The sequence below is a fragment of the Condylura cristata genome, unplaced genomic scaffold (genome assembly GCF_000260355.1).
Source record: "Condylura cristata isolate star-nosed mole 26May11 unplaced genomic scaffold, ConCri1.0 scaffold00024, whole genome shotgun sequence".
Taxonomy (NCBI): domain Eukaryota; kingdom Metazoa; phylum Chordata; class Mammalia; order Eulipotyphla; family Talpidae; genus Condylura; species Condylura cristata.
Genome location: NW_004567125.1, coordinates 6,124,721 through 6,134,196, shown reverse-complemented (window position 1 = coordinate 6,134,196; position 9,476 = coordinate 6,124,721). Strand labels below are relative to the sequence as shown.

The window sequence follows — 9,476 nt, the reverse complement described above, 5'->3', positions numbered from 1 at the left end:
CATGGTCCAAGCTTGCCTGCTGGAACAGCAAGAAATGTGACCCTAATCAGGGTTCACTTTCCCCCTCCAAATCTCAAGTGCATTGATCTTGGTGAAAATTCACCATCATGGAACATAGGACACAGAGTACTCTGGGAAATGTTGCTGTTAGAAATCAAGCTTCTAGCATTTAGTGAGGCTCACTTCCACTGTTCACTTACCAACTGAACTATGGAAAGAGAAGTCAGACTGAGGAATTTATGTGGCGAATGAATAGGGGCGAGTCAGGTGCTGGGGGAGATCAAACTGGGTGGAGGACAAAATGACTTAAAGAAGCTATCCTAGAAAAGAGAGCTCCTCACTGGAAGAATTAGCCTCAAACCAGAGAAGAGGAACATCTTCCTCAGGTTGAGGAAATAGAATTCTGCAGACAGAGTTAACTTGTGGGTGAGGTGACAGGAAATTGAGTTCTTTGTGACTGATAGCTTCTGTCTTTCTATGAAATAAAAGTCAAATTGCCTTTTGCTTGAAGGAGGGGGATTTCTTGGAGTGAGGAGGGGCTTTGAAAAAGAATTTAAGATTGGAAAAGATCTGACTTGGATGAACTAGATTTATTGAGGTGATCACTTTGCAATATATACAAATATTGTATCACTATATTGTATACCTGAAACTTACATGTTATATGTTAATTATATATATATCTTTATATATATATATCTTTTTTTTTTTTTTAAGAGGAAGCTGATAGAGGAAACACACACAGGTGCCCTGATGGCACTGTGAGCTAATTTTGTCTTTATATCAGCACTAACTCACATGATAGTGCCACTCACACAGCACAGAAGGCTGATGGGTTAATATATGGTTACCAGTTTTAGAGAACAGTCAGGTGATGGACAAAGTAGAGGCAACGAACACATGGAGACATCCCCCCAAAGACATGTTTAAGTGGACACATAGGGTCTAGGTAGGATAGGAGAAAAAAAATGTTTAAAGAGAAGAAGAGTGGAAGGACAAGGAACTCCCAGTCTGAGGTAAGTAGAGATGAAGTAAACCAGGTATGGGGAGAAAGGTGGAAGGGTAGTGTCTAGTGACCCAAGATTGACACACCAGAGTTTAAACTTGGGAGGTAGAAGAGTTCTGGGTGGTAGCAAAACTCCTCCATAAAGTATTTGCATTGGTCTTTTTCTTTGCTGTCCATTTTCCTCTAATGTCACTCAAAATCAAATTTCTTTCCTCAGCCCTGTCTGAAACAAAGATTCCCTTGAAGAACTTTTAATAGGGGAAATGACATAATCTGTTATAAAATGTTCAGAGCAGCATGGGACATAAAGTTCATAGCAGTGTCATTTGTCAGAAAGCAATGCTTGTAAGTAATTAAATATTCATCAGCAGTACTATGATTCAAAGTCCAAAATCAGCTAAAATTAAACTGCATTGCTTAAAGATGCATACGAAGGCGGCTAAGCTTGGAAAATGAGGAAATGGTTGTCAAAGAAGTGAGAGTGGTGACTTCTGGGAGAATGCAGGTTATCTTCAAGGGGGGGTTGTGGTGAGCAGGAGACAAACTTCCATCGCTTGATTTAGTAGTGGATCCCCTCTTCTTAATTATTGTCAAGCTGTACATAGATAGCTTAACACTACATTGTATTATATTCCAACTAAAAAATAGTTAGGAAGGTGGGGAATGAGATTAGGAGGGTATGTGCAAATAAAACTGTTTCATGAGCTGAGAAGTGAACACATGGGTTTTCATGTATTATCTGTGTCTATGTCTCAAATTTATCAAAATTAAAAGGTCATGTGGAAAAGAAGGCGGATGCTTTTGTTTGTTTTCATTTCCTTTATTGTTCAAGTGTTTATTCAGTAAGTTAGAATCAGGAGGGAAAATTTGGGAACTGGAGCAGCACTTTGGAGATTTTTCAGCATCAAAATGTCTTTTCTTTTCAGAGGCATGGAAAATATCCAATTTACAAAACTCAGGACTTGATGTCTATATAGCTGCTTGGTTGACTCTCGGGAGAATAATCCCAGGGCTGTAACTGCCTGTGTTCTCAGCTCTCACCTCTGCCTGGGCGCAAGCTTTGCCTCCCTTCCTCAGGCTCACCTGAAACCCTCCTGTGAACTGGTCTGAAAGTCACTCCCCGGGGAGTAGGGAAAACTGCTGCCAGCAAACTGCCCTGCCTTCCCAGAAAGCCTGCTCCAACCCTTTCCTACTCACTCAGTCCTCATTCCAGACTGCTGACCTTGGATTCCCGCCTCACCCCCTTTATGTAAATAGGGCCAACTGGGAAAATTTGAATGTATTTTCCTAGCAGAAATCTCCAGTTGATATTGAAAATGAAAAACCCAATATATCCAGCAATGTAAAACTGATTGCTCATGGATTTTCCTACCTCCTGAGCCTCTGGGATGGAAGGTGTTGAAATACTGATAACTCCTTAAATCCGTGGTTTTTTCATATGGATTGGGGGAGGGGAGAAGCTATGTGGCACAGTGGATAAGTGGAAGGAGATGGTTCAGCTAACTCCTTGCTGAGTTGCTTAATCAACCAATCCAGGATTATCTGAGACTTCTTGTTATATGAAGAAAATTCTCTTTAAACATTTAGTTGCAGTTTCTAGTTGAAAGATCCGATGTTACAAGGATGGATAGAGGACATTTTGTTACAAGTTTTGAGAAAAGCTGGAACATTCAGTGATAGATTAAGGCCTCAGAGGACTTTCTCAAAGGGGGAGCTACTCCAAATGTGGTTTATGGACCTGTAGCAAGAGAATTACCTAGATTCAAGGGTTCCCCCCCTGACCTCCCAGTCAGATGCTCTGGAGGTGGTTCTGGGAACTGTATTTTAACAAGGCCCTCTCCAGTGATTCTGATGCAACCAAAGTTAGAGAAGACACTTATCCAACTGCTACAGCTGGGTTCCACGTTGCCTCCAGCTTATTGCGGGCCTCCCTGATGATATTATAATACTCTAAATCTGCTTCCTTTCCCGTACAACAGGGTGAGAACCAGATGAGAAACTAGGTAGAAAGACGGCTTGAAAGGGCTGAAATCTTGCTTCCTAGGAGGTCCCTGAGCTGACCCAGCCCCTACCTACCTACACAGCCACCAACGCTGCAAACAGATGTATTGGATCAGTCTGGCCTCGGCCAGGCGAGCCTTTGCGCTTCTTTGGGTAAGGCCTGTCTCCATCCATGTCCAGGAGCCCCACAGAGGGTGGAGAGTCACTGTCAGTAACTGAACTCGACAGTTCCTATTTTGAGTATTCCTGCGTGAGTCGATCAGGCAGGACTGGAAACCCAGGATTTGCCGTCAGAGCCTGCGGAGGGAGGGTAAGCCCCCGCGGCAGCGCTGCCCTTCCTCTTAAAACCCCAGCGACCTCGGCGTCCTCCCGTTACACCCCCAGCATCCTTCCACCGTCTCCGTTGAGGTGAACTGGTCCTCCCAGATGTCCCTGAGCTTCCACGCCCACAGAGGCATTGTCCCGCTGCCCAGGAGACATAAGAACACACCCCCCTCGCCTTACTAGGAGCCGGTGCAGATGCCAGCGCCACGCTCAAGGCCCAGGAGGCCCGGCTGAGAGGCGGTGGCAGCGCACAGCGGCGGGCGCGCGGGGCGAGGGTTAGCGGGTGGAGAGGGCGAGCGCGCTGGCCCGATGACCAATCAGAACAGGGCATGCAGGCAGGCCCGCCTCCCAGTGGCCACTCAGGCGCAGGGGAGCGCTGCCAGCTCCGGCACTGGACGAGCTGCCTGCCAATCAGAGGTGGAACAAGCGGGGTCTCGGCCAATAGCCCGAGGCGACTGGGTCAGGCGGGTGGCCCTGCGGTCCGCGCGGTGGTCCGGGAGCCGGTCGGCGCTGAGGGAGCGGCCGGCGTCCGGCCCGCGCTTGCTGCGCTCGCTGACCCTCCGGCCCCACCCGTCGGCCGCGCCCGTCATGCCAGGCGCTGCTCGGCGCTAGTGCTCCGGCCGCCGTCCGCCCGCCCACTCGCAGCCGCGCCCACTGCCCAGAGCCAGAGGGATGGTGGTAGTCACGGGGCGGGAGCCAGACAGCCGGCGTCCAGACGGTGCCATGTCCAGCTCCGACGCTGAAGACGACTTTCTGGAGCCGGCCACCCCGACGGCCACGCAGGCGGGGCATGCGCTGCCCCTCGTGCCCCAGGAGGTACTTGGACGGAGGAGGGAGGGGTGGGGCCCGAGGAGGAGCAGCGGAGAAGCGCTGATGCTGGGCAGAACTGACCTTGGAGTGTGAGCAGTGCTGGGTTGGGGGTCCTCTGGGCTGACGGAGTAGCCAGAGGAGCTGCGTTCTTGCACCCATTCACCCCAGTAAAATGCTTCTGATCTGTGCCACCCATCCCTCTCTTCCCAAACTCACTGCCTGTTAGGTTCATTTACTCCCATCTCTATGCCCCGCCCATGCCAACAGGGGATGGGGAGAGTAGGCGTGGGAAGGGGACCTTGGAGCTCCAAAAGATGATTGTGCCTTCCAGAGAATGCGGTCCAAGAGAGGGCCTTGTGGGTGCCGAAACTCAGTTGCCCAGAGAATGGGTGAGGGGCTGTGTGTAGATAAGGTCAGTTAATGAACTGTCCATGCCCATCTGGCTGCCCCAGGGTTTCCTTCCCGGAGTGCGGTCCTGCGATGCACGGTGTGACACTGTCATGTTAACACACCTGAAATAACTGCAGGAGTAGGGAAAAGAGAAGAGAAGAGGGGTGCTGCCGGGCACTAGAGACAGAGGTTGGGGCTAAGGTAGTGCAGGCTATGGGAATGGGGCTGTGGAGTAAAGATTTATTCATTTATGCATACAGAACTGGGGTACAGGCCAGAGGTGCAGGGATGGTGAGAGAATTCACCAGAGACAGAGTGGGGAGCAGAACAGGCTGACTGACAAAGTACACTGCTGAGGGGAGCAGCAGGCGGGTCAGGAGAGGTCTGCCAAGCCATGTGGGTCACCTCCCTGCCACATGGGTCACCTCCCTGGCTGGGAATCTGACTCATGCTGAAGTGGCTTTAGCTTCATAGTGCTGTGCTTTAACTAGCTGCACCAACAGGGAGGGCCCCCTGTGGAATCCTTAAGGAATGGACAGAGCCCCAGAGGGCAGGACTGGGCCAGGCTCTTGGGAAGCAAATGGTATCCTCTTAGGGTTGGAAGCCCTGTACCCCCATCATCACAAGACACTTATGAAAATGACTACAGCTCTGGCATTCTTTGCAACTGGAAAAACAAGAAATGTTTTGTTCATAGTCAGAGGGAATGTGGTGGTCAGAGAGAAAGAGCACAGGACCCAGAGACTGTAGGCCACGGCTGGGGGGCCACCTCCCCTGATTCATAGCTGTGTCTGAGTGTTAAGACTTTTCAATTGCTTTTTCTTCTCTGCTTTAACCTTCTTGTATCTAATGTGGAACAAGCACTTGATTTGAGATGAGAGGCCCTTGGAAAAGGGATAAAGAACTCCAGAAATGTAAATTGTGTATTATTATTAAAAAATAATATTTAAGAGCTTGCTAAGTGCAGAGAATGATTTTAGCGGAGCTTAGAATAAGCAAAAGGCATTTCCTGGCCTTTGGGTGCAGAAGATACAGTACAGACATACACAGAACTACTCCATTAACTCATTCAATGCATATTTGGGCCTTTAATGTGAGTGAGACACTGCGCAAGGCCCTGGGTTACTTTCATTTGATATATTTGTACCCCACTTTTTTCCCCACAAAGGATTTGTGTAAAAAATTGTCTTGATAAATATACATAGACTTTAAGTGGAGCTAGAGAGATGTCATAGTATTGGAAAGTATGCACTGGGATAAAATTTTAGTTAATCTGAAGCAGGTTTGTGAGACAATTGGCATTGGTCTTATTTCTTTCAGATGCAATTGAATAAAAACCACAAGCAGTCAAAGATATATTTAAAAAATGAAAAGGAAAACGTTTTTATTCCATCACTCCTCCTGTTCCTCACCCTGCTTTTGCCGCCAGAAGCTTAGCTGGATTGGGTACTAATCTTCTCACTCTACAGATTAAGTGGGAGCAGAGTGAGGCACAGAGAATGAGGGATGGGTGCCTGGAAGCGCCTACAAGCCCTGCTGTAGGTGTCCTCCTCAAGACTGGTGGACAGTACACTGCCCCTGCCAATCTTGGGAGCTTGGGCCAGGTAGTGCGGCCGGACAGAAGATGATGAGTGCCAGAGTGTGGTGCTGGGTACTGTTAAGAGTGGACACATGGTGCAGGCATGGTGGAGGGAATACTCAGTTAATTCTGTCTTGGGGTCACATGAGGAACAGTAGAGCAGAAATGCTCACAAATAGGGGAACTTGAATAGCAGCTTTTTGGATGAGGGGGGTGCTGTTAACTCACAGGGTGCCTTGGGTTTGCACGCTCAGGCCGTCACTCAGTGAGCAACGTGCAGCACCATATGGGACACATGCATTTGCTGGTGGGCTCGGGAAGAGTGGTAAGGGCATGTGGAGCAAAGAAAGCGCAAGCAAGGACACAAAAACAATGCCAAGTTCAAGCGTGAAAGAAAGAAAACGAAGGATTTGGGCCCCGGAGCAGAGACAGTGGAGTTGGGATGGAGAGAGCTGATTTTTGGGAGAAAGGAAAAGATAAAGGGAGAAGCAAATGTTTGGAAAATCCCTGGGTTTTTGACCTGGGGTGACAGAATGGTGTGGCACTCACCAAGAGGACCTAAGTTAGCAGCCCCAGCTGTCTTCCCCACGGCCTGGCTGAGGATGCCGGTGGTTCCTTTCTAGTTTCCTGAAGTGGTTCCTCTTAACATCGGAGGGGCTCACTTCACCACCCGCCTGTCCACCCTGCGTCGATACGAGGACACCATGCTGGCAGCCATGTTCAGCGGGCGGCACTACATCCCCACCGATGCAGAGGGCCGGTACTTCATCGATCGCGACGGCACGCACTTTGGGTAGGTCCCTCCACGGCTGTCGTGCGCCGTCCCAGGGCTGCACGGTCTGAGGTGTGGAGCTTTGGTATCTTCCATAGTATATAGAAGGGGAGATGACAAACTGATGGAATTTAATAAATGTGTTTACTGAATTGAATCAATAGTTTCTTTCCCAAAGGGAGACAGGACAGCCAGAGTATCCCGGCAGCACACACTGGCAGCATATGGTGAAATTCTGCTGTCTACACAATTGTAGCCCTGAAAGTTGCCCTCTGTGTGATCCACCTAGAGGCAAGGGAGATCCCAAACAACTTCTTGAAGAGTATTCTCTCTTCCAGATCCTGGCAAACCTTTCTTGAGACCGTGTCTTTCCATTTGTTAATGTTTAGATGACAGCAGAGGGTTGTTGTTGTCGTTGTTGTTTTAATAGCATTGCCATCAGCGGGCCACAGGGGTGTGGCAGTGGTGAGGGAAGGGCCAACATGGGGGTTGTCATCCTTTAATGCTTCCCAAAAAAAGTCCATAAAGAGGCAGCCTTTCTGTTGCTACTGTTGTTTTAATACTAAAGTGTAGAAATACACACTCTCAAAAGATAGCCCTTCCCAAGAACGGATTTCTAACAAACTTACTCATAAAGCAATTTAAAAATTGTGAAGCAATTTATATTTCAGGGTGTGTGTGTGTGTGTGTGTGTGTGTGTGTGAGAGAGAGAGAGAGAGAGAGAGAGAGAAATGAGAAACAATTACAGCTGCCTTAGAGCCTGCCATTCACGTTAAGGAGTTTTGGTCTGACCCCTGCCTCATCCTTCTGGAGTATATGACTGAAATTCTTCGCCCTTTCTGTCTAACTTTGGGGATGACTAGAGAATTAACATGATCCTTGACCTTGAACAAAATGGGCAGAGAAGCGGAACTGACCCAACCACTGTGTCTCTGTGCTGCCCTCCAGGGCAGCATGCCCGCATTGAGAAGGTCATTTTTACCCTCGGAAAGGAGGCTGTGGTCAAATAATTTGCTTTGAAGCATCTGAATTTCCCCATTGGGCTGTCAGCTGCCTCGGATGCTGAGAAAACAAAGTGTCACATCACTGTGCAGAGCTATAAAAAGATTTTTGTTTGCAGGCTGTTTGGGGGAGGAAAGTGCTGGCCCCAGCTGGCAGCTCTCAGCACTCTTAGCTGGGTCTTGCCCTGGGGTTATGTTTTTTAGAATTCACCAAGCTTTGCTAAAAATCCTAGAGAAATAAATTTGGAAGGGGTTTAGGGAGGGGGAAAGGTCTTGGCAGTAGGCTCATATCACATCTGGCCACGGCTGGAGAGTGGCAGGGCAGGGCAAGGGTGTGACAGAAAGCAGGATATTGTGGCATTCAGCCTCAGGCAGCTGACTCCAGTGACCCGTGATTATTCGCAGCAAGTGAAGTTGTTGAAGACTCACATAAAATAAAATAGGGAGTTTGGGCACTTGATGGGATTCCTTTTTCTGATGATGCAGCTCATCACCCACCAGGGAGGCTGCCTGGGCCTCCATCCTGGATAGAGCACACTTTGCTCTAAAGGCCAGACCACGTGTGGGTGGAGTCAGCCCTATCTGCATTTGAACACCTGCTGTGCTGTGGGTTCCTTGAACACCCTTCTCCCTTACCATCTCTGAACCCCACGTGTTCCACACTCTTCTGAGATAACAAAAGACTATTGGCTGGCACAGAGTAACATTTAGTATTAGCTGTGTTGTATTATAGTTGCAAACTATCGAGGTAACAATTGATCTTGGGGTTTACTCAAACATCTTTACAGAAAAGCCCTTTCCACAGCTACCAGTGATAGATCTGGTTACTCTTTGCACTAAAGAATAAGGAGAAAATTTTGTAAACTAAATTTTTATTTTAAGAAAATGCAAAATATTTAAAAAAAAGAAAAGAAAATGCAACATAATTTTATTATCTCCTGGAAGCAATTTGTTCAAATGTCAGGGCTTGGTATTTGTCTTCTCCATATAACTGCAGAATAAACTAATAGGAAGGGTGTGTACAAGATATAGGACTCTTCTGCATTGTTGGTGAGAAAATATAACACTACAGCCACTTTCTTAAACATGTGCTTACCCTATGACTGAGCAATTCTACTACTGATGTTTACCTAAGAGAAACGTGTCCACAAAAGCTCATATACAGGAATGTTCATGGCCACTTTTTTCATGAGAACACCAGACTGGAAACAACTCAAATAAACATCAACAGAAGAATGGGTAAATAAATCACAATGTCCGATACTATAGTGTATAATAGTATGCAACTTAGCAATAAAATATAAAGCCAGACTACTATTACTCATTATAGGGGATGAATCTCAAAAGTTATTGTCAAGGGAAAGAAGCCAGAAATATATCATATACTGTATGGCATTACTTATATGAATTCCAAGAAAAGGCACAACTAACCTTTATTGATAAACGTAGAAATCATACAGGTTGCCTCCATAGGGGTTGACTGGCAGGCAGCACAAGGAAACTTTTAAAGATTTATTTATTTATTCATACAGAACTGGGGTACAGGCCAGAGATGTGGAGGGTGAGAGGATTCACCAGAGACAGAGTGGGGAG

General features: G+C 47.4%; 1 protein-coding gene across 1 annotated transcript in view; it reads left to right on the top strand.

Moving 5' to 3' along the window:
- The first annotated feature begins 3,811 nt into the window (after positions 1–3,811).
- KCTD7 (potassium channel tetramerization domain containing 7) overlaps positions 3,812–9,476 on the top strand; it is a 10,816-nt gene continuing 5,151 nt past the window's right edge. The window contains exons 1-2 of the mRNA XM_004688323.2: positions 3,812–4,147; positions 6,734–6,903. Coding sequence (XP_004688380.1) covers positions 4,004–4,147; positions 6,734–6,903 — 314 coding nt within the window. The 5' untranslated portion in view covers positions 3,812–4,003. The remainder of the gene's footprint in view (positions 4,148–6,733; positions 6,904–9,476) is intronic.